This window comes from Aotus nancymaae, unplaced genomic scaffold, assembly GCF_030222135.1.
Source record: "Aotus nancymaae isolate 86718 unplaced genomic scaffold, 86718_ANA_hifiasm-v0.15.2.pri h1tg000002l, whole genome shotgun sequence".
Lineage (NCBI taxonomy): Eukaryota > Metazoa > Chordata > Mammalia > Primates > Aotidae > Aotus > Aotus nancymaae.
The window spans coordinates 14,519,003-14,543,193 of NW_026988413.1; the positions used below are offsets into that span (position 1 = coordinate 14,519,003).

The 24,191-nt window shown below is 45.2% G+C and overlaps 3 protein-coding genes across 24 annotated transcripts in view; 1 reads left to right on the forward strand and 2 right to left on the reverse strand.

Moving 5' to 3' along the window:
* The first annotated feature begins 44 nt into the window (after positions 1-44).
* KEL (Kell metallo-endopeptidase (Kell blood group)) overlaps positions 45-24,191 on the forward strand; it is a 299,932-nt gene continuing 275,785 nt past the window's right edge. For 7 of the 18 annotated variants that reach the window (XM_064372666.1, XM_064372700.1, XM_064372668.1 and 4 more), the window contains exons 1-2: positions 48-1,483; positions 2,684-2,807. The gene's annotated coding sequence lies outside the window, so the exon portion shown is untranslated. Of the gene's footprint in view, positions 1,484-2,683; positions 2,808-24,191 lie in introns of all 18 variants that reach the window. The other 11 variants (XM_064372693.1, XM_064372647.1, XM_064372684.1 and 8 more) reach the window with 5 other exon arrangements.
* On the reverse strand, positions 1,224-5,491 carry TMEM139 (transmembrane protein 139). 5 transcript variants are annotated; one of them, XM_012447531.3, is made up of 4 exons: positions 3,536-5,491; positions 3,088-3,134; positions 2,320-2,581; positions 1,224-2,101 (listed from the first exon to the last, which is right to left on the reverse strand). In XM_012447531.3, exons 3-4 carry the CDS (start codon positions 2,562-2,564, stop codon positions 1,699-1,701), a joined length of 648 nt encoding a protein of 215 aa, XP_012302954.1. In that variant the 5' UTR covers positions 2,565-2,581; positions 3,088-3,134; positions 3,536-5,491; the 3' UTR covers positions 1,224-1,698. The 5 variants fall into 5 exon arrangements, with proteins under 5 accessions (XP_012302954.1, XP_012302955.1, XP_012302956.1 ...); XM_012447532.2 differs by having other exon boundaries at positions 3,560-3,580; XM_012447533.3 differs by lacking the exon at positions 3,536-5,491 and having other exon boundaries at positions 2,320-2,366; positions 3,088-3,513.
* Positions 18,255-23,764, reverse strand: GSTK1 (glutathione S-transferase kappa 1). The gene is made up of 8 exons (XM_012447534.2): positions 23,613-23,764; positions 23,025-23,106; positions 22,344-22,472; positions 21,931-22,031; positions 21,726-21,761; positions 19,341-19,457; positions 18,892-18,985; positions 18,255-18,583 (listed from the first exon to the last, which is right to left on the reverse strand). Exons 1-8 carry the CDS (start codon positions 23,682-23,684, stop codon positions 18,534-18,536), a joined length of 681 nt encoding a protein of 226 aa, XP_012302957.1. The 5' UTR covers positions 23,685-23,764; the 3' UTR covers positions 18,255-18,533.

Genomic DNA, 24,191 nt, shown 5'->3' on the forward strand with positions numbered 1-24,191 from the left:
GACGGAGCTCGGCGGAAAGGGAAGAGGCAAAGGGAGCACAGCGGGGCGGGGAAAGAGTCCGGGCGGGCGGGTGTGCTGCGTCCGGCCTGGGAATCCGATTGGTTTTCGATTCCCGCGGAAATCTTCCCGGGGCCTCTTGCGCCCCCTGCCCCGCCTATGGCGATAACTTCACGGCGACGGGCGTGGCTGGAGTTTTGCTTTATTGAAGTGAACCGTTGGGGTCAGGCTGTGGAGGAGGAGACTGAGATCGCGACAAGGCGCTGGACAGATGCCCGCGCAGGGAAGGAAGGCTGGCTGGGCGGCGGCGTCAGCTATGGTTTAGCAGTTTCCAGCGGCCGAAACGTGCATCGCAGCCGCGGCACCCAAGTCCAGGAAATCTGGTGCTCAATATTGTGATCTCAGGAAGCTGGAGTAAAAGCCTAACGGTCTGAGCGCAGGAGTGAGGCAGAAGCGATTGGAGACGCTTTGCAAGTGGCCCTGCGGCTGCATAATGGATGATTCAAAAGGGAATTTCCTCGCCAGAAAGCTCACGTTTCTTTTTGGCCTTCATACCCACCATTGTCAAAACTGGAAGTCCGTCCACCTAGGGCCACTGACTCCACTGTGTTCAGTTAGGATGGGGACTGCTCTCTAGCCCCTGGGCAGGAGAGGCACAGTCATTGCTACCCACTCGGAACAGGGATCACCAGAGCTTTCACTGACTTTGCTCCTCCAGGAGGCTGCGGACATGGGTGCTCATGCTCAGCCCACCCTTCTGTAGACACAGTTGGCCCCCCATTCTGTGTATGGGAAGTTTTCCACTCCGCACCAGCAGCTGTCCCTAGACAGGGATTGGGAGACATGCAGGTGGCTTGGCTTCCTGTTACCTTGTGTTGAAAACAAAAGGCGGCCAGGCGCGGTGGCTCACGCCTGTAATCCCAGCACTTTGGGAGGCCGAGGCAGGTGGATACAAGGTCAGGTGTTCGAGATCAGCCTGACCAACATGGTGAAACCCCATCTCTACTAAAAATACAAAAATTAGCCGAGTGTGGTGGTGTGCACTTGTAATGCCAGCTACTCGGCTACTCCGGAGGCTGAGACAAGAGAATCGCTTGAACCCCGGGAGGCAGAGGTTGCAGTGAGCCGAGATGGCACCACTGCACTCCAGCCTGGGCAACAAAGTGAGACTCCGTCTGAAGGAAAAAAAAAAAAAAAAAGGAAAGAAAACACAATAGGCTTTGGGATCAGGAGTTCATTCCAGTTATTTTAATGCTGTTACTAGCAGTGTGCCCTCATCATACATATTATCAAATTCCTCTGACTCTTGGAATCCTCACTTTTCAATAATAACTCACAAAACTGGCAAGCCTAAGGGATCTAACAGCTCTAACAGTACCTGGAACAGAAGCAATAGCTGCCTCTTGGATGTTACTTCTTCCTTCTCCACCTTCTCTGGATCACCTCACCTCATCCTCAATCTAATGCTGGAAATATTGGATATGGGGTAGGTCACCAAATGTTTCCAGAAGACTCAAATTATGCCACCCACATCTTAACTGGGGAGGGCTTACTGTGGCCTGACTCTTCTGAGGGTTCAAGTCCCCATTTATGATGTCCAGGCAGAAACACTGTTTCTGACACATAGTAGGCACTGGAAAATGTTGATCAAATGAAAGAGTAGGTCCGGTGTGGAGAGAAGAGAAATCTTGGGAGAGTCGTTTAAGGGGGTGGCCAGTTGTCTTCAAAAAAAACACTATCATCATCAGGGTGACCAAAGCAGACATCATAGGCAGGGGGTGGAGTCAGAGGCTCTAATCTGGGGAGTTCCCCCAAACTCTGCAGGTCAGGAGCAGTGGACACAGCCCGTGGTCCCCGAAGCCGGAGGCTGATTGGAGTTCTTCCAGGGCTTCCTTCCTGGGCCATAGACCCCTCTGAGGCCATTCGCCTCTCCAGTCCAGCTCTCCTGGACCCCTCTGGATGGCTAGGTTGCCCCTCCTCAGGTGCTGGAGGTATCACAACAGTGCTGTAGGGGGGTGGTTGGTCCAGCTCTTGGGGGTGGCACTGGGATTCCAGCACCACCACAGCCTCTTCATAGACTGGCACTTCAAAGGCTTCGTTGTCCCTAAGGGAGGAGAAATAAGGTCATTGGCTTTCATGAAAGAAGCCCTTTTTTCCTTTTTTTGTCTGCCTCGGGCAAAAGATCCTCTGTTGGCCCCTGACCCCTCCTCCCGCTGATACCAGTGACAGAGGAAACCAGAGACTCTATGCCTCAGAGACTACAGGGAGAGGGAGGATGGGCCCAAGGTGTATTCCTCTCATGATGCCCACCCCTTAACTCACCGTGCATTGCCTGAGGGCCCTGGGCTCTCAGTCTGCATTGATTGGAGCTGGAACCGAAGCCCCCATTCCAGAAACCGGACCAGGAGGTAGGCAAACAAGAAGAAGCCACCCAATGTGAGAAAGAAATAAGCAATGGGGCTGATGTCCGGCTTTATGCCCAGCAAAGCCAGCCCCAGTAGGAAGGAGGCGCAGCACAGGAGGAGAAGTGGCTTCTCCAGTCTCCCCAGTAAGTGAATTGGCACCATGGCCCCTCCCCAGGCTCCTGCAAAAAGACACACAGCTATTGTGTCTACACTAGCAATTGTTGTCATGGCTGTGTCAGATACCAAAGTAGCCATATGATATTTCTTTGTTTGGTTTCTAGGTTCTTCAGTCTCAAATCACATAAATAATCTGCAGTCCCCTCCAGCTCCGCAAGTCTCTCTAGGTCTTGGCATGTGTGGAATAGCCAGGAAACCAGCCCAGGAGCCTTGACTTCCAGCCATTCTGTAAGTTGACTGTGTCATGGCTCTGCCTTCTTTCCTTTCTCCTTCCCTGCAGTCTCCCTTCCAGCTCTGTCCCTCTCCACCACCCAGGATCCGGTCCTGGGCACACCCTGTCTGGGGCTTCAGTGCACACTGGCATCTCTGGAATTCAGGTGACAGGCCAGGCCCTGCCCTTTCTCTGTGATTGCTCCTACTGGATCTCTACTCCCCACCTCTCAGCCCTCAATCCAGCTCTCAATCCAGCCCTGTTAAGAGAGAGAAGAGGGGAGGGAGCCCCACTTACCCTGTCTGACTCCCTTTTTTCCTTTCCTCCGTTGTCAGCCCATGCTCCTGGTGGAGGGAGAAAGTGCATAAAAGCACACCAAAGACACAGGGACACAACTGCTTGAGAAAGAATCGTACAGGCAAAGGCCCAGCACAGTGGCCAGAGGCCCTGATCACTCCTGTCTTCTTCTAGACCCCACATGTACCAGGGCCTTCCTCTACCCTCTGCTGATCCTAACTCACTAAACTCAGTTTGCAAGTTTCCTGCTAGGAGTTAGTCCAGCGGCTGGGAGGCAGAGGGCAGGGGAACCCTGTTCTTTCCTCTGAAACAGCAACAACCCGAGGCAGCCCATATCCCAAAAGCAGGCTGCCAGAAGTTGCCAGAGCTCTGTATAACAAGGAATTGCAGATTCCCTCCTCATACCTCGGCCCCTATCCCATGACCCTCCCGACCCTCGCACCCACACCTGTCTCAGGAGTTCCTGGCTCACCTGTCTCCACAGACTGCAGAAAGTAGATGGCAGGGGGAGTGCTGGGAGTGGGTAGGAGGAGCCCACTGGCCCCACCCTCTTTCTCTGCCCAATCCCTTGTTCTAGCCCAGTCAGTCTCCACCCCTTTTTTCCCTGAGGCTGACCTTCTGCAACCCGCTGCACCTAGATTTGTTCTGGTTTTTACTCTCTCCACCCACCCATACTGTGCCCTAAAGAGAGTGCACCTCTTACTCCCACCTTTGTACTTAGGACCAGGGTTAGCATTAACCTTTCCCTCTCAGCCCATATTGTATGTTAATTACAGCTCTAGGCAGTTTGCCTTCTATTTGGGTAATTTACCTTGTAGTTCTCTCCCAAATGACTGGGAGCAGACCATGGCTTATTTAATCTCTGTAGACCATCACATGGTGCTTTGCACACAGGAAGCAATGGTGTGGGCATGGAATAGTGTATCCTGCTTCCATTGCCCAGCTGCTATTTTCGGGGACTCCCCGTTTTCTGCAGACCTGTCAGAAGTGTTTGTGTGTATACCTCTTGACCCAGTTAACTCTTGAGTCTTCAAAATCCAGCTCCGAGGTGATGCCTGCTTTAGAGCCTGCCTCCAGTATATCCACAGCATTCCTTCCTAAATTTGTCCCAGCATTTACCTGGCTATCTAGCATTTTTCTGCTTACCGATTTTCCTTCCACTGTGAGTTTCTCAAGGTGCATGATTAGTTTTAATCATCTCTGAATCCCAGAAAGTAACATGGTTCCTGACACACGGTAGGTGCTCATTAACTAGAAGGCTCCCCTCTAACCAGGCCTCATACCTGTGAAGATTCAAAAGCCATTCTTTTTAGTTGTGAGTCAGGCAGTTAAGTCGAGTAGGGTAGGTGCTTGGAGGTGGAGAGTGGGTAGAAGCATACGTTGTCCTTGAGCCAGAGGGTGGACAAGACTGGGCTCTGTTCCTTCAGAGCATGACCAACAGACAGACCGAGGGGAGCTGCAGATGATGGGGCACAAATCCAATCCAGGCTCCCCAGGGACAGCTGGGGTGGAGGAGCATAGCAGAGGGTGTGTGTGTGTGAGAGAGAGAGAGAGGGAGGGAGGGAGAGAGAGAGAATGAGGATAACTGTGTCTGTAGTGGTGGTATATATGTGTGGTCACTGGTGGGATATTGAAGAATCTCTGTCCCAGAGCCCCAGATCAATAGTGGAGAGAGGAAGGAGACATAACAGGAAGGCTGTGGGTGTCTAAATGAGGCATTTCTCTATGCAAAGTAGGCCCGGGAGTGAAAGGATTGTTGTTTTGTATCAGCCAGTTTCCTCACTGTTCTGCTCAGAAGGGGAAAGTACACTGGAATCAGGACTGCAGTTTACAGTTAACATATGAATAGAAGGAAATTGGCCAAGGGTCATTGGTGTGTGTGATAGGAAAGGGGGCTTTGTTAAGGAGTGAGTTGTGGGAATGGGAAGGTGTAGGGTAAGTGGCAAGGGGCCAAAGGGGATGGGCCTGAAGTGTAAAGGGAGAGTCTGGGAGAGGCAGGACCTTTGTAGCTTAAGGCTCTTGGTTGCCTGAAGGAGGGTGCAATAGATAAGAACTGGATCCCAACTGGAGAGGCTAGACTGCTGGCTGGCTGTGCCCATTCACACATTCTCAATTCCAGTAATGTAAAATCAATTTTTAAAAATTGCATTTGTTAAAAAATACAACATGACAATATTTAAAAGCTAAAGAAAAAAAAATACCTACCATCTTATTATCCTAACATGGCCATTTAAATGTTTATATATTTCTTCCAGGCTGTCCACATGCAAACCAGAATATACTCACCACTTTGTATCTTTTAAAAGTTTTATACTTTATATAGTATATATTTCACCTTGATAAAGACTTTATTGTAGTAATTTAAAATAGCCATGTAATATTTTGTTGAATCCATATGCCATGATTTGATTAATATATCCTCATGATACATTGCTCAATACATTGAACCTATTTTACTCAATATTTTCTGCCATTAAAAATAATGCAGGGTGGGCGTGGTCATGCCTGTAATCCCAACACTTTGGGAGGCCAAGGTGGGCGGATTGCTTGAGCACAGGAGTTTGAGATGAGCCTGGGCAAGATGGCAAAACCATGTCTCTCCAAAAATAATACAAAAATTAGCTGGGTGTAGTGCCGTGCACCTATAGTTCCAGCTACTCAGGAGGCTGCAGTGGGAGTATTGCTTGAGCCCTGGAAGTTGAGGCTGCAGTGAGTTGTGATCACGCCAAAAAAACCCCCCAAAATTAGCTGAGGTAGTAGTACATGCCTGTAGTTCTAGCTACTCAGGAGGCTGAGGTGGGAGGATTGCTTGAACCATGGAGGTTGTGGCTTCAGTGAGCCATGATTATGCACTGCATTGCAGCCTGGGCAGCAGAGTGAGACCCTGTCTCAAAAATTAATTTAATAATAACAATGCAAAAGACAGAAAGTAGATTAGGAGTTGCTAGGGGTGGGGAGGCAGAGGGAGAAATAGAGAGTAACTGCAAATGAGTTTCATATTGGGGTAGTGAAAATGTTCTAAAATTACATAATGGTGATATTTGCATAACTCTGTGAATAGTTCTTTAAAAACCCCACTGCATTGTGTACTTTAAAAGAATGAATTTGCCAGGCATGGTGGCTCACGCCTGTAATCCCAGCACTTTGGGAGGCTTAGGCGGGTGGATCATGAGATTAAGAGATAGACACTATCCTGGTCAACATGGTGAAACCCCATCTCTACTAAGAATGCAAAAATTAGCTGGGCATTGTGGAACCTGCCTGTAGTCCCAGCTACTCCAGAGGCTGAGGCAGGAGAATTGCTTGAACCCAGGAGGCAGAGGTTGCAGTGAGCTGAGCCAAGATTGTGCCGCTGCACTCCAGCCTGGCAACAGAGCGAGACTCCGTCTCAAAAAAAAAAAAAAAGGATGAATTATACCTTTGTCAATCAAGGAAAATGACTGAGGCAAGTCTCAGTCATTTTAGGAGATTTATTTGCCAAGGTTAAGGAAGTGCACCCAGGAGACAAGTCTATGCCTTTCTTTTAAGATGATTTTGGTGACTTCAGTATTTAAAGGGGTAATGGCAGGACATTGAGAAATATACAGTTTTCATGGGGTGAGGGTAGGGGAAAATAATCATTCACGCCTTTGTCTTGATTTAGTTAATCTGCATTTTTACATAAGATAATGTAGACAATAGGACAGAGGAAACATTCAGATATGCATTTGGGGGCAGAGGGATGACTTTCAGTTCTGTCCTGTGTCCCTCCACCTGTGAAGATAAGCTATTTACATTGCCATGGTGAACTTTAGCTGAACTGCTTTAGGGTAAAGATCTTGGGGACCACATTTCCTTGTGGGCAAAATGTGAGGGAGGTGTGTAGCTTTTCATCTTTGCGGCCATCTTACTTAGAAAGCAAAACAGAGCTGGGCATGGTGGCTCATGCCTGTAATCCCAGCATTTTGGGAGGCTGAGGTGGGCGGATCATGAGGTCAGGAGTTTGAGACCAACCTGGCCAACATGGTGAAACTCCATCTTTACTAAAAATATAAAAATTAGCTGGTGTGGTGGTGCGTGCCTATAATCCCACCTACTTGGGAGGCTGAGGCAGGAGAATTGCTTGAACCCAGGAGACAGAGGTTGCAGTGAGCTGAGATTGTGCCACTGCACTCCAGCCTGGGCAACAGAGCAAGACTCCATCTCAAAAAAAAAAAAAAAATTAATTAATTAAAAAAAACAAAGCAAAACAAAAAAACTAAATGGGAGGCAGGTTTGCACAACCCAGTTCCCAGCTTGACTTTTCCCTTTGGCTTGGTAAGTTTGGGGTCCCAAGATTTATTTTCCTTTCATACCTTAATAAAACTGTTTAAGAAATAATGCAATGAACATCTTATGTATAGTTTTCCTTTTGTTTGGATTATTTTCTTAGGATAAATTTTAAGAAATGTCATTATTGAGAGATAAGCAATAGGAAAGTTTTTATTGTCCTGAATGCATACAACCAAATTGCTTCCCAAAGGTTTTGCTTTCCTTTATTTCTTCGTCAAGGTAATATCCTTAGCGAAACAGGAATGCACCACTTAATTCAATTGTCATTCCGCTCTCTACTTGCCTGCCTTTGGCAAACCTTACTGGAGATGGAATTACTTCTCCCTGCCCACTGTTCCCAGCTTGTTTGGGCAGATGACGGTGAAGGGAAGTGGGAGGGCAAGGGGAATGAGGGAGAAGTCAAGCTTATTACCTCCCACTGTGTGCTTGTTGCTGTGGCTTTGTATTTCTGTGATTTTGTGTTTCAGAATCTGGGAGTACTTTATAGTTGTAATCAACATGTATAGGATGTTTTGTGCATACTCCTCACTGTGTTAAATACTTTACACAAATTAAGTAATTTAAAATATGTATGCTATACTAAGAGGTAGTTACTGTGATTATGTCCACTTCATAGATGAGGTCAGAAACTTGAGGAATGTGGGTAGCTAATCAAGGTGGAGTCAGGATTTGAAACCATGATCTGAACCTATAATCCTGGCTCTTAAGCACTATGCCATACCTCTCTAAATACTCTCTTGGGCTGCTCTCAAATGATAATTTAACAAAACACTAGAGGCATTCTGAATCATTTTTCTGATCTTCTCTGGAGGGGTGGTTAGATGCTATTTTTCCTCACCATTTGGCATCTTAAGAAAAGGCTGATCTTCAGACAGCAAGGGCAGTCAAGGAGACTATCAGAAGATAAATTAAGGTTATTGACATTTAAGGCAGGATAGGGAAATAAAGATTGTGAGCTCTGTATCGGGAGGCTTACCTTTTATCATTTGATGAAGACAACTATAAAATAGATCCCTTTAAACTGAATAAGCATACAACCCACTGCTGGTGACTTCTAAAAAGATATCAGTGGCAATAGTTACATACTTTTGTGTAGAATCAATTGACTGGACCCACATACATGTTCTCATTTGATCCTTATTAACAATCCTTTGGGCTGTCTGATTATCATTTTCATTTTGCAGAGGAGGAAACAAGCTCAGAGAAAGTACATGATTTTTTTTAGTTAGAATGAAACTCAGAACCTTGACCTTTTAATTCAGCTGGGTATGTTTTCCCATTCGTCAATTGCCTTAGTCACAGTTTCTCCAAAATGTATAAGGAAGGTGGATAAATGGTTTATCATGACATGGGTGAGCAACATTGATATTTTCTAGATGGAAATGCTTCCAACAAATAATAAATCCTCCAGTACGTAAGGATAAGTACATGCTTTCACCCCCATCAACTAGTTTTAATATTGTACAAAGTTCACTAAGCAAGAACTGAGTGAACAGTGGGGTTGAGGCAGTCAGTCTAACTCAGATTTCAGCACTAAGCCACAAAAAGCTTCTGGAATTTGAGAAATTGAGTGTAGTTGTTGCTGAGTAACAACAACAAAAAGAGCATTGTGTTTGTTAGAAATGTCTACCAATAGTGACAACAGAGTTCCACATGAATATTCCTGTAAATATGAGCAAACAGGAGGCAGTGCAGTTAAGCACATGTGTTTTGGCCAACCCTGGTTTCAAGACCCTGGGCAAGTTACTTAACCTTTCTGAGCTTTGGTTTCTAATCTGTAAATTGATGAAACTATACCCAAGTATATCACCCTTTCCCACCCGGCTCCTCCAGCTTGGGGAATTACAGCCAAAGTGAGTCTGGGTCTGACTGTAATGGGCACAACTGTATGTGGGACTAGTGAGGGGCACCACCCTGTCACTGGGACCTGATTTCACCACGGAGCATTTGTTTGTAACTACATTGTACATAGCCCTGTGCCAACTTCTAAGGGCATCTACCCAGGAGAGGTAACATATTTGATCATGGTCTCCAGGATTTTCTGATATGAATAGAGAGATAAGACATGCATATGAAATAATTAAACAGTGATTAAAGACAGTATCTGACAGCCTGGGAACATAGTGAGACCTTGTCTTTACACACACACAAAATTAAAAATTCGCCAGGTGCAGTGGCACCTGCCTGTAATCCTAGCTCTTTGGGAGGCTGATTGGGGAGGCTTGTCTGAGCCCGATTTTGAGGTTGCAGAAAACTGTGACTGTGCCACTACACTCCAGCCTGGGTGACAAAGCAAGACCCTGTCTTAAAAAAAAAGAAACAAAACAAAAAAAAGAACACAATATCTGAAAAAGTAATAATGTGCCAGGCACAGTGTCTCACACCTGTAATCCCAGCACTTTGGGAGGCCTAGGTGGGCGGATTGTGAGGTCAGGAGTTCGAGACCAGCCTGGCCAGCATAGTGAAACCCCATCTCTATTAAAAATACAAAAATTAGCCTGGCATGGTGGCACATGCCTGTAGTCCCAGCTACTTGGGAGGCTGAGGCAGGAGAATCACTTGAACCTGGGAGGCAAAGGTTATGGTGAGCCGAGATGGCACTACTGCACTCCAGCCTGGGCAACAGAGCAAGACTCCATCTCAAAAAAAAAAAGAAAAAATAAAAATAAAGAAAAAGTAATAATGCATGGATATCACTGCATTTAAACATAAAAATTAAATATATGGATTACTAAAATACAGTTATTTTAGTTAATTAAAAATAATTATACTTTTGATATAAAATTCAATAGTGAAAAAAATTATAATAAAGGGTAAGTCTTTTTTATACCCCCAAACCTCAGTCTGTCAGTCCCCTTCCCAGGAGGCAATCTCTTTCCCAACTATTTCCGGGTACCTCGTCCCCAGAGAGAGACCATAAATATGCAAAGGATATATACAGGCTCCCTTGGTTTATACATGTGGGAGCATGCCATAGATATTGCTTTATATTTTGATGTTGGAGATTGTGCCTTATCAACATATGTAGATCAATGTGTATAGACCATTTTATTGTGAATTACTAAAAACACACAGAAAATGGGCTGGGCATGGTGGCTCATGCCTGTAATCCCAGCACTTTGGGAGACTAAGGTGGGTGGATTGCTTTGAGCTCAGGAGTTCAAGATCAGCATGGGTAACATGGTGAAACCCTGCCTCTACAAAAAATACAAAAATTAGCCAGGTGTTGCTGGCTCACGCCTGTAGTCCGAGCTCCATGGGAGGCTGAGGCTGGAGAATCTCTTGACCCTAGGAAGCAGAGATTGCAGTGAGCCAAGATTGGGCCATGGCACACCAGCCTGAGTGACAGAGTAAGACATTGTCTCAAAAAACAAAATTATATATATATATACACATACACATATTTATATATAAGAATTTTACAGTGAACACCCATGTACTCACCACCTAGATTTTACAATTAACATTATAGTGTACTTGTTTTCCATCTATTCATTCCTTTATCTATCCATCAATGCATCTTACTTTTTGATACATTTTAAAGTGCATTGCAGATATCAGTAGTCTTCTGATGTCTGCAACTTACTTTAAAAGTAATGAGTTCAATATTTGTTTATAGTTAATTTTTTTCCTTTGAAGGAAAATTTGCCTACAGTGAAAAACACAGACTTTTAGGTAGATCATCCATGAGTTTTGGCACAGACGTACATTTGTGTAACTCAAACTCCAATCAGGATAGAAAACGTTACTGTCACCCAGAAGGTTCCGTCATATATCTTCCCAGTCAATCCCATAGGCAAGAATATTATATATATATATACACACACACACACACACACACACACACACACACACATATACATTTTTTTTTTTTAAGATGGAGTCTCACTCTGTCTCCTAGGCTGGAGTGCAGTGGTGTGACCTCAGCCCACTGCAACCTCCACCTCCCAGGTTGAAGTGATTCTCATGCCTTGGCCTCCCAAGTAGCTAGGATTACAGGTGCTTGCCACCACACCTGGCTAATTTACTCATTTTTGTATTTTTAGTAGAGGCAGGGTTTTGCCATGTTGGCTCAGCTGGTTTTGAACTCCTGACCTCAACAAATTTGCCTGCCTCAACCTCCCAACATGCTAGGATTACAGGTGTGAGCCACTGCAACTGGCCTATATTCTTTTAAAATGTGTGTGTATTTTTTTTTTTTTTTTTTTTTTGAGACAAATCTCGCTCTGTCGCCAGGCTGGAGTGCAGTGGCATAATCTTGGTTCGCTGCAACCTTCGCCTCCTGGGTTCAAGCAATTCTCCTGCCTCAGCCTCCCAACTAGCTGGGACTACAGGCACACACCACCACACCCAGCTAATTTTTGTATTTTTAGTAGAGACATGGTTTCACCATGTTGACCAGGATGGTCTCGCTCCCTTGACCTTGTGATCTGCCTGCCTTTGCCTCCCAAAGTGCTGGGATTACAAGCATAAGCCACTGCACTTGGCCTTTTTTTTTTCTTTTTTTTTGAGACAGAGTCTTGCTCTGTCGCACAGGCTGGAGTGCAATGGTGTGATCTCAGCTCACTGCAATCTCTGTCTCCTCGGTTCACGTGATTCTCCTGCCTCAGCCTTCTAAGTAGCTGGGATTACAGGTATGCATCACCACTCCTGGCTAATTTTTCCACAGTGCCTGGCCTAAAGTATGTTGTAAAGCTATAGCTGCATAGATAGTGATTCCTCTGATGGATCTGGGTACAGTAAATTGAAAACCTTCCAAAAAGGATTCACTATTCTAGAGGCCATTAAGAACATTTGTGCCAGGCATGGTGACTCATGCCTGTAATCCCAGCACTTTGGGAGCCCGAGGTAGGAGGATTGCTTGAGCCTGAGTTGGAGACCAGCCTGGGCAACATACTAAAACTCTGTCTTTACAAAAAATACAAAAATTAGCTGAGCCTGATGGCAAGCATCTGTAGTTCCAGCCACTTGGGAGGCTGAGGTGGAAGGATTGCTTGAGCCCAAGATGTCAAGGCCACAGTGAACTGTGATCAGGCCACTGCACTCCCACCTGGGTGACAGAGTGAGACCCTGTCAACAAATTGCCACAGCCATCTGATCTTTCAGCATCCACCACACTGATCAATTAGCAGCCATCCATACTAAGATCCTGCACTAGCAAAAAGATTATGATTCACTGAAGGCTCAGATGATCATCAGCATTTTGTAGTAACTAAACATTTTTAAATTAAGAAATGTACATTTTTTTAGACATACTGTTGCACACTTAATAAACATTAGTATGGACCGGGCACGGTGGCTCACGCCTGTAATCCCAGCACTTTGGGAGGCTGAGGTTTGTGGATCACCTAAGGTCGGGAGTTCAAGATCAGTCTGACCAACATGGAGAAACCCCACCTCTACTAAAAATACAAAATTAGCCGGGCATGGTGGCGCATGCCTGTAATCCCAGCTACTTAGGAGGCTAAGGCAGGAGAATCGCTTGAACCCAGGAGACGGAGGTTGCAGTGAGCTGAGATTATACCATTGCACTCTAGCCTAGGCAACAAGAGTGAAGCTCTGTCTCAAAAAAAAAATAAATAAACATTAGTATGCTGAACTATAACTTTTATATGCACCAAAAAATTGTGTGACTCACTTTATTGTGATATTAACTTTATTGCGATATTCACTTTATTGTGGTGCTCTGAAACCAAACCCATAATATCTGAGTTGTTCCTCTATTTTAGAAGCATTTAATCCACATATGTTATGTGCTTACAGGATCAGCTATAGCCACATAATTTATGAAAAATAAATATGCAGGGCCATGGATTCAGATATTATTAAGAATTTCAGGACAATGATTGCAGAACATTAAATGATTTTGAGGCCCTGTGTGAATGCATAGGTTTCAAGCCCATGAAACCGGCCTGTGTGCTTAGAACTGTGGGGATAGGATGAAACATGGAGTATCACAGAATTATTATCTCAATATATTCTCTCTTTTTTTTACAGCATTTATGTAATACTTTTATTTATTTATTTATTTTTTGAGAAGGAGTTTCGCTCTTGTTACCCAGGCTGGAGTGCAATAGTGTGATCTCAGCTCAGCGCAACCTCCGCCTCCTGGGCTCAAGCAATTCTCCCACCTCAGCCTCCCGAGTAGCTGGGACTACAGGCGCACACCACCGTGCCCAGCTAATTTTTTTTGTAATTTTAGTAGAGACGGGGTTTCACCATGTTGACCAGGATGGTCTCGATCCACCCGCCTCGGCCTCCCAAAGTGCTGGGATTATAGGCATGAGCTACCGCGCCTGGCCCATACTTTTTTAATTCAAAATTTTATTTTAAATTGACAGATAATTGTATATGTGTATGGGATATGGTGTGATGTTCTGATATATGTATACATTGTAGAATATTAAGCTAATTAACATGTCATCACCTCATTTACTCATGATTTTTATATACTGAGAACATTTAACATCTGTTCTTGTAGCAATTTTGAAATGTACAGTACATGATTATTAATCATGGTCACCATACTACACAATATATATTAAGAACTTATTCCTCCTAACTGAAACTTTGTACTCTTTGGTCAACATCTCCCCAGTGCCCATCTCCCATCTCCGGCCTCTGGTAATCACTGTTCTACTCTCCACTTCTGTTAAGTTCAACTTTTTTAAAGTTCACATGTAAGTGAGATCATGTGGTATTTGTCTTACTTTATTTCCTCCTGGGTTCAAGCAATTTTTCTGCCTCAGCCTCCTGAGTAGCTGAGATTATAGGTGTGTACCACCATGCTGGGCTAATTTTTATATTTTTAGTAGAGATGGGGTTTCACCATGTTGGCCAGGATCTCTTGACCTCGTGATCTGCCCCCGTCGGCCTCCCTAAGTGCTGGGATTACAGGCATGAACCACCGTGCCTGACCCTATTCTAAATATTTCAAAATGAATTACAACCGATGAAAACTTTTTTTGTGCACAGCCACTCAGCTATTATCACATATGAAATTAACATTAATTCTTTAATATCACCTAATATTCACTCCATATCATTTTCCCCATTGTCTCAAAAAATGTATTCTTACAGTTTGTAAATTCCTTTAAAATCTATTGTTATGAATATGAGAAATTTTCAAATGAGTCTAATTAGAAAGTGGGCAAAGACATGAATAGAAATTTTACTGATAAGCATGTACAGATGGTAAATTGCACATGAAAAGATGTTCATTATTCATTGGGGAGATGCAAATTAAAATCAAAATGAGCTATCACTACCCACCTATCAGAATGATTAAAGTAAAACACAGTAGTAACACTAAATGCTGGTGAGGCTGTGGACAAACTGGATCACTCATGCATTGCTGGTGGAAAAGTGAAATTAGCCACTCTGGAAAACAGTATGGCAGTTTCCTTCTTTCTTTTTTTTTTCCAGAGACAGGGCCTGGCTCTGTCGTCTAAGCTGGAGTGCAGTGGTGTGATCATAGCTCACTACAACCTCCACCTCACAGGCTCAAGTGATCCTCCCACATTAGCCTCCCAATTAGCTGGGACCGCAGGCACACACATCACTGTGCCTGGCAATTTTTTTTTTGGGGGGGATTTGGAGATGGGGTTTCGCCATGTTGCCCAGGCTGCTCTTGCTCCTGGACTCAAGTCACCCTTCTCCCTTGGCCTCCCAAAGTGCTGGGATCACAGGTGGGAGCCACCATGCACCCAGCCTTGACAGTTTCTTAAAAATCTAAACATGCACTTAACCATGGGACCCAGTGGTTGTGCTCCTGAGCATTTACCCAGAGAAACGAAAATAAAAATCTGTACATGAACGTACAGAGTAGCTTTATTTGGAAGAACCTCAAACTAGAAACAATCCAAGTGTCCTTCAACAGGTGAATGTTTAAACATACTATGTTACATCCACACCATAGAATATTAATACTATTCAGCAATAAAAAGGAATAAACTCTTGATATATTTCAAGACCTTGGATCGATCTCAAATGAAAACAATAAAATCTGATTCTATTTATATAGCATTATTGAAATGATAAGATATAAAGAACAGATTAGTGATTGCCAAGGGTTAGGGAAGTATGGGGAGGGAGGGAGGTGGCTGTGGCTGTAAAATGGTAGCATGAGAAATCTTTATGCTGAAAATGTTTCGTATTTTGACTGTGGTGGTGGTCATCAGCCCGCATGTGAGAAAATTGTATAGAACTCAATACAGACACACAATGATCATGTGTTAAACTGGTGAAATCTGAATAAGATGGCTGGATTGTATCAATGTCAATTTCCTGACTTTATTATTGTCCTATAGTTATGCAAGATGTTACCACTGGAGAAAGTATGTGAAAAGCGTATGGACTCTCTCTACATTATATCTTACAAAAAGGATATATAAAAAATTAGGAATGGGAATGAGAAAGGGAGGACTCTTCACTTTTTACTTGATATCTTGCTTTTACTGTTTTTACCATATGCATGCATTATTTTTTTGAATTACTGTGTGTGTGGCTCTGTAAAAAAAAAAAAAAACACTTCTGGAAACTTCACCTAAGAAAATACATATATAATATTGTTTTGGAAACATAAAGCTAGTTGTTAAGCTTGGAATTTGAATTACAATGCAAGAAAGTGGTTCAGTATTGAATCTGAGTATTGGCACAATCGCAAATTTCATATTACATTACAATTATTGATCAGAAGGAAAGAAAGCAAGAAACTAAGAAAAACTATGAAAACCTCCTTGGATTAGAAGAAAAGAGTGTTCTGTTATTAACATACAGTTGTTTTGAGAGGCTTTCCCCTTTCTTGTTTTGATTCCGTTTGGAAGAAGAAGTTCAGAAATTACAATCTGGATCATGAGTGTAAGAATTAGTCTAGAAATTGTCTAGTTCCTTCAGAGAAGATTAACGTCAGCCACTGGATTCAGAAAATAGAATGATAAAGTCTTCAAATAATGACTGGGTAGCACCAGGAAATATGCATCTACAATAAAACATTATCCCACTTAAGCCTGGGAAGATTCAGGATTAAGTTAAGCAGCTAATACATTCGGAAATCAATGGGCAAGATGCGCAGTTGTACTGCAATGTGAATCCACACAATTTTTTATTTTTCATTTTTATTATTTTATATATCAGAATGTGATTTTAAAAAATGAAAAAATTTAAGATATACGAATAAAATGGAAAGATTTTTATATATTTTATCTCAGAATTAATAATGTCCTGTTTTATATTTTTATACATCAAGATATATTGAGATCATACTATATAGTTTCATGTTTTTCCAATCAATATTATATCCTAAGGATTTCCAATGTTCTTAACAATTCTTCACAAATACAGTTTTTTTTTTTTTTTCTGAGACAGAGTCTTGCTCTGTCGCCCAGACTGGAGTGCAGTGGCATGATCTTGGCCCAGTGCAACCTCCGCCTCCTGGGTTCAAGTAATCCTCCAGCGTCCACCTCCTGAGTAGCTGGGATTACAAGCGTGTGACATCATGCCTGGGCAATTTTTGTATTTTTAGTAGAGATGAGGTTTCACCATGTTGGCCAGGCTGGTCTCAAATTCCTGACCTCAGGTGATCTGCCCACCTTGGCCTCCCAAAGTGCTGGGATTACAGGCGTGAGCCACTGCGCCCAGCCACAAATACAATTTTTGATGGCTATAAAACGTTATCTCCTGAATGTGCCATAATTTATTAAAGTACTCTCCTGCAGATAGATGCTTACATTGTTCACAATTTTTGATATCAACAAATAGTACTGAGCCAAGCATTTTTATTCATAAAACTGTCTCCATTCACCCTACTCTGGGCAGCTCTGTTTTGTCTTAATTTGCCCTTATGATTTTTAAGATTGGACATCTTCCCATATTTTTGTTTTATACTAGTTGTACATGCCATGAAACTCATTTGAAGAAAAGGAGTGCTTAATCTGGAGATGTTCTTTTGCAATTACTTCACATATAAGCTAGGTAAAGATGATTTTAAACCTTAGAGGATGCTAGAGACATGGAAAAGGTGAGAGAGGAAGACAGAAAGTAATGGGAGATAAAAGGGGAAAATGGACTATCCAAAGAGCCAGAGGGAGGGATGGAAGGGAAGGTGGCATTGCTCCTGAAACTAAGGCTCTGTACCTGGTTCCCAACAACGGATCCAAGTGAGATTTCAGCTTCCAAATACGGAGTATTCTCAAAGAAGTCGAGATACTATTAAAACAGGGAATTCTGATCATAGCACAGTGGGCACAGCTAGAGGCAGGGACTTTGGGCCAATTACTGGGAGAATGGAAAAGTTATACATATGTAGTAGGGAACAGGGGTTATACTAAGGTCAGGAAGAGAAGCCTTGGAGTTTTCTTAAGATTTGCACTGAGGGTTAAGGGAAGTAACTATGAAAGAGTGTGCAACTCCTCCAAACCCCAGCAACTCCAGCCAGTTTCCCTGTACTGCCTTGCTCTGGCTCTATGGGTGTGGCTGGACCGGCTGGAAGACGTTTAAGTATCTAGGCACAAGCTCAACCAGACTGGTTCCCTCTGCTGTTCACTCCCACTGGGCTTCTGATCCCTGCCCATCTCAGTCACTGTGGTGGGTCAGAAGGCAGTAAATCCCAAACAGGTTAGTTGTAAAGTCCATCTTGCTTGGTTTTCTGTTGCTGACAGAGAGACCTGGGAAGTTTCTGTGTGAAAGAACAGGGGACTATTCTCATTTCTTCCACCACACAAGCTGCCCAAGGTGGACTGGATAGCTGGTCTGGCTGGAAGTACAGAAAGAGGTCTCCTTCAACTACCCCTAGAGTGGGCAGGATATGACCCCAGGAATGAACACACCAACAACACCAGAACAGATAGAGACCGAGAAAGGTTTTGCCTGATGGCATTAGATTTATTTTGTGGGAAAGCAGAATTGGGGCTCTCTGAAAGGCACTTGTGAGTCATAGAAGTACTGGTTGCTGCATGGCTAATGGTGGACCCCTTTCTGGCATCCTTGGGGGTAGGGGGAAGAGAGACAGCCCCCAGGGACACAGAAAATACCTGTATCAGATAGAGAAATGCAAGTCCCAGTGCCTTATGGTGGAGCCGGGGGTTAAGCAGATGGCCCACTGTTTTATACCAAGAGTTTGCTTCCTCCGGGCAATCTTAAAGTCTGGCATTCATGGCTGGAGGCACAGGGCCCATCCACTTCTCTCCTGGATGAAGAAAATAAGACTCTGCACACTGTTCTCAGGTGTGTTGGTAGCAGTAGCTGGCCCTACAAGGTCCCAGGGGTTTTCTAGAAAGAGCCTTGCGTGGCTTTGAGGTATAGAAGGCGTCCTTCTCTCCTATGGGGGTGAAACCAGCCCCTCCCCATTCAACCTAGAATAGCACTGACTGCATAAGGCTTTGTTACTGGAAGTGCCAAGAATATTTTTTGCTCTGAGCTCCTCCTTCTGGTCAACTGATATAGTAGGGGTGGAGCTGGGGTCAAAGGCAGCTCAGTGTTGAATCTTTAACTTACCCAGCAGGTACGCCAGCAGCTCCATCCGGTCAGAGCCAAATATCATGTGAGTTTGGCCATCCACATGGGCCACAGTGATGGGAAGCCCAAAGGCCTGGAGAAAGCAGTTACAGTGCAGGGAGGAAGGCAAAGGAGCCAGTATTAGGCTGGGGTTGAAAGCTTCGAGCGAGTATTTTTCTGAGTTCACAGAAGCCAAGAAGTGTAAGAGGCTCTGTGGCCCCAGGTGCCTTCCTGTTTCTAAGATGCCGTCTTTTCTCTCAATATCCATCTTCTTCCCTTCCTTTCTTGGGCTCAGGGAAAGGAAGGGAGACGATGAGGGTTGTTTAAGAGCACTGAGGAGAACACTTGGAAAGGGGGCTTTTGGACAGGAGCATGGGGACTCACACCTAGAGATTCTCAGTCTCCATCTTCAGGATGCGGGCTGGGAACACACATAAAGAGTGGCTCACCCCGTATCTGCAGGCTGCCTCAGTGGTCTCCTTGAGCTGGTTCTTCACCTTTGATGTTGAGCTCTTTTCCAGAAGCCCCTGGGCTTGTTCCGCAGACATACCAGCCTTCTCAGCAGCCTAAGGGAATGTAGTAGGGAATACAACTGCAGCTGCATGGTATTGGATGGGGATCTCATCTCAGAGGAAAATTCTGGTCTTTTTATTTTCTGCCCCCAAATTTTCCTGGCAATGCCCTCACCCTCACCCCCAAGTGGAGATCTGTCCTTGCCAAGAGGAACTGTTTCCTTTCTCCCAAATCTTGAGATGGGTGGAAAAAGTAGATGGCACAGAGTCAATTACAGATATTAACACCAGGGGACATCTTAGAGACCAGCTAGATAGACCTCTTTATTTCACAAAGAGTCTAAATCTAGAAGTGATACATTACTTGCTCAGAGTTACAGAGCATGTTGGTGGCAGAGTCAACACTAGAATCCAGGTTTCTAGAATTCAAGTCCAGGGCGCTTTCCTTCCTACTTCCCAGAATTTCTGAATAGCTCATGCTTTTTTGAATCAAGAGCTAGGCTCTAATTCTAGTGGAATTTCCTGAGGACTTTTTAACAAGGCACATGGCTGCAGCCACCTACCTGGCTCTAAGATCAAGATAAAGGCTTTAGTTTGGGGTTTGTTGGTATAGTTTGGGATCAGTGGTTCTTAACTTTGACTGCCCATTTGAAACTCTTGGGGAACTTTAAAAAATCTCCACATGAGGTTATCCCTGAAAACTAGAGCCAAGCACTGTGGCTCATGCCTGTAATTCCAGCACTTTGGGAGACTGAGGCAGACGACTGCTTGAGCCCAGGAGTTCGAGACCAGCCTGGGAAACATAGTGAAACCCCCATCTGTACAAAAAAAATTAAAAAAAATTAGGCATGGTGGCACATGCTTGAAGTCCCAACTACTTATTAGGCTGAGATGGGAAATCGCTGGAGCCCAAGAGGTTGTGTCTGCAGCGAGCCATAATCATGCCACTGCACTCCAGCCTGGGTGACAAAGCCAGATACTGTCTCAAAAAACAAAAACAAAAACAAAAACACACACACGAAAAAAGCAAAAACAATGACATCACAATTCCAGGGGAAAGGGTTAGCTTCAAGCTGCTCCAGGTGATTTTAATGCACAGCCAAGACTGAGAACTACTGCAACTTGACCTCCTAGATCTGATGTGGGACCCATGAAATCATGTAGCCTGTCCTAATGAGACACTATGGTTGATTTAGAGAATTATGTCCCACACAAAATATTTAACAACAGAAAAATGGTTAAGTAAAACAAAAATAAGTCCACTCAATGGAATCTCTATGGAAACAAATAACTATACTTTCAAAAAGTTAAAAATTGCATGGAGACCGCACAGTGACTCAGTCCTGTAATCACAGCACTTTGGGAGGTGGCAGCAGGCAGATTTCTTGAGCTCAGAGGTTCGAGACCAGCCTGAGCAACATGGTGAAACCCCTTCTCTACAAAAAATTAGCCGGGCATGGTAGTGTTTGCCTGTAGTCCCAGCTACTCAGGAGGCTGAGGTTGGAAGATCACTTGAGCCCAGGAGGCGGAGGTTGCAGTGACTCACAGTCACGCCACTGAACTCCAGCATGGGTTACAGAGCCAGACCCTGTCTCAAAAAAATATATTACATGGAAAATGATTATTAAATATGAAGTAAAAAAGCAAGCTAAAAATTACTCATTTACTTTGCAGGAATATAGACTATAGAAGATATATTTGCCATTCTTTATACATTTAACTTTGTGTGATTTGCCACTTTATGTATTAAATTTGAATAGGTCTCAACAATTTTTTTGTAAACTGGAGGAAAAATACTGTTTTGAATTTCCTAATTTAATCCTGAAGACAAACTTACTTCTATACCCCCATCTATGGCTCACTGGTCAATGTTTTGAACTATTTCCATTTGTTCTCACTCAAACTTCTATATAAACCTGGCATTAGTCAGTTATCTCATTTTGTCTTTTTAAAGCCTCTTTGAAAAAGTCTCCTGCTTTCCACTCGGGATGTGTTGGAGTCTGTGGAGACTTGGGAACACTCTATCCCTCCCCTTCCAGGGGTTCCAACACTGAGCATCTTTCTCTCACTGACATCTTTCAGCAAATAAATTCTATCTACATATTGTCCCTTTTGCACTTCCCCTTTCAACCTTGAGATATCTTTTTGAGAATCCTTAGTTCCAACTTTTTAGTAATTTGTCCCCTGACTTACAGACATCCTTTATTACCCAGTAATTATAACCTTTTCCATGCAATAAGAGACCTGTTGTCTTCTTTACCCCCAAATGCCAACTGTTCTGATTCCCTATGAGTGAGGTTGGGGTGGAGCCGGGATACTCACGGCCAGGATGCTCTGGGGCTGGGTGATGTCTTCATCCTGGAAAGAAGAGAACACTCAGCAGGAAGGTGGTGCTGGGAGAGGGGTGTGACTGGGAGACAGTAGATCCTCCAGGGGAGGGCAGGATCATGACCTTGAAAACGTGCCTGGGGAAGGTCAGGAAGTCATCCAAGGCCCTCCCAGAGGATTTCCAGAGCCCTGCACTCACCCGTGACCAGATGCGCATCCACAGCTCCCGGGACACGTTCTCCAGCATCTCTGGATGCTCCAGGTTCACGGCGGTGAGGAAACGCATGGCAGACAAACTTCCTGTGGGGCAAAGGCACTCAGAAACAGGGCTCCTCTTGCTGCTTTCCTGGTGGAGAACTAGCTCTTCCTTGCTTCTGACATCCCCCAGAACTCCTCTGCCCTCAGCCTCTCCCCCAAGGTTCACATGACCTATTTGCCTGCTCTCCCTCCCTTTCATGCCTGGCAACCTTCAGCTTCCTCAATGCTGATCCTGAGGTTTCCCAAGGCAGGCTTCACTCACTTTAGTCTCCCCCAGCCCCTCCATCCTAGCCCCTCAATCTCTGACTTCTCTGCTCTTCACTGGATACCCTGTCTGCACCCCACTCTCTTTACCTTTTTCAAGAATCACAGAGAAGAAGTCCTTGGGAAACTGGATGGGAACCTGGATATGCTGTCTCAGGAGCTTTAGGTCATTTGCCATGTATTGTCCTTTGCGGGGAACCAGAGCTGGAGCCTTGTTTCCTGGCAGGGGAAGGTTGGGCACGCGAAGTGAGAGAGGGCACGTGAAGTGAGAGAAGACCTAAGGGTCCCAGGTCTGGGGACCTCTACCTGGGTTTTGGGCAGAGGGCAGATTTCTTTCTTTCTTTTCTTTCTCCCTTCACTCCTCTCCCCTCTTCTCCCCACCCCTCTCCACCTTGCCTTCCCTTGCCTTTCTTTTTTTGACAGAGGCTGGAATGCAGTGGCGTGATCTCAGCTCACTGCAACCTCTGCCACCCGGGTTCACGCAATTCTCCTGCCTCAGCCTCCCTAGTAGCTGGGAATATAGGCGCCTGCCACCGTAGTGGCTAATTTTTGTATTTTTACTAGCGATGAGTTTCACTATCTTGGCCAGACTGGTCTTGAACTTGTGACCTCGCCATCCACCCACCTCGGCCTCCCAAAGTGCTAGGATTACAGGCGTGAGCCACCACTGCAGAGGGCAGCTTTCTAGCTGCCAGTGCCAGTATAAGAACCCGCTGTGGTCGGCTTTCCTGGGTCACCGAAATCACCCTTGCCCCTACCCTCCCTTTCTACCACTGTCTTTCATGATCCCTCCTATGAAGCTGGGCCGCAACTGCAGGTTGATGTTCCAGATGTTCTGATACCGGCACAGGACCTGCAGGCAGAGGTCAAGAAGTAGAGCCAGTGTGCAGATGGAAAAGTGAAAGGCAGATGGAAAAGTGAAAGACCGAGGGAAAGGGAAGCGGGGCGCTAAGTGCAGAGCAGGGGTTATTCGGATACCCTACATTGGTTTGAAATGGCAAAACTCCCCTCACTGCTAGAAATCTATTCCAGGATTCTTGCTCCTGTGGCCAGTTTCCCCCAAAACTGCCATCGTTGGGCTGAGAGGTGGCCGTGCCCTGGATTTCTCCCTGAACGTTTGGAGCCGCTCCTCTTTCCGCCACTGTGGGAAACTGCAGTCGGGATATAAAGGCTCGTCTTGGAGCCACCGACTCTATCCTGTTTCAAAGAACAAACTGACCTTCAGCCCTGGAGCTCTCCCTGCTTGCCCTAACCCCGTGGGGGTTGCTTTTAAGCACGAGACCTCTGTCCCCGTGCCCTGCGCTCGCCCTTCCCTCCGCCCTCACGCCCCAGGCCCCCCAGCGGCTCCCCCAGCGTCACCTCGAAGCCCAGCCAGGAGTAGGGGGACAGCACGTCGTAGAAGAGCTCCAGGGTGCGCGGCACGGGCCGCATGTCGTAGGCTCCAGAAGAGCGGCTGCTGCAGAAACTCCTTTCCCCGGAGAGGGTTCCCGGCCTGCCCCGGACCGCCCACCACCTTAGTGCGCAGCCTCGGAGAGAAAGCCGCTGCTCTGGCAGAGGTCCCCCGGCGCGCGGGGCGGGGCCCGCCTACAGCGCTCAGCCAGGACGGCCCTCAGCCTGGGGGCGGGGTGGTTGGGGACCCTGCGGGTGTTTGGGGACCCCTTGGGGAGCGCGCAGGTGTGGACCAGGGACGCTGCAACCGCTTTTGTATAAGTTTTAACAGTGAGAAAATTACGAGGGGTAATTTTTTCTAACCAACTCCATCGTGCGTTTAACCTCCAAGCTGCCTTGGTCATTCCTGAGCATGGGACGAGCTAATATACAGGTCCCCGCCACCACGCCTGGCTAATTTTTTTTGTGCCTTCAGTAGTTGGCCAGGCTGGTCTCGAACTGCTGATCTTAGGTGATCCGACCACTTTGGCCTTCCAAAGTGCTGGGATT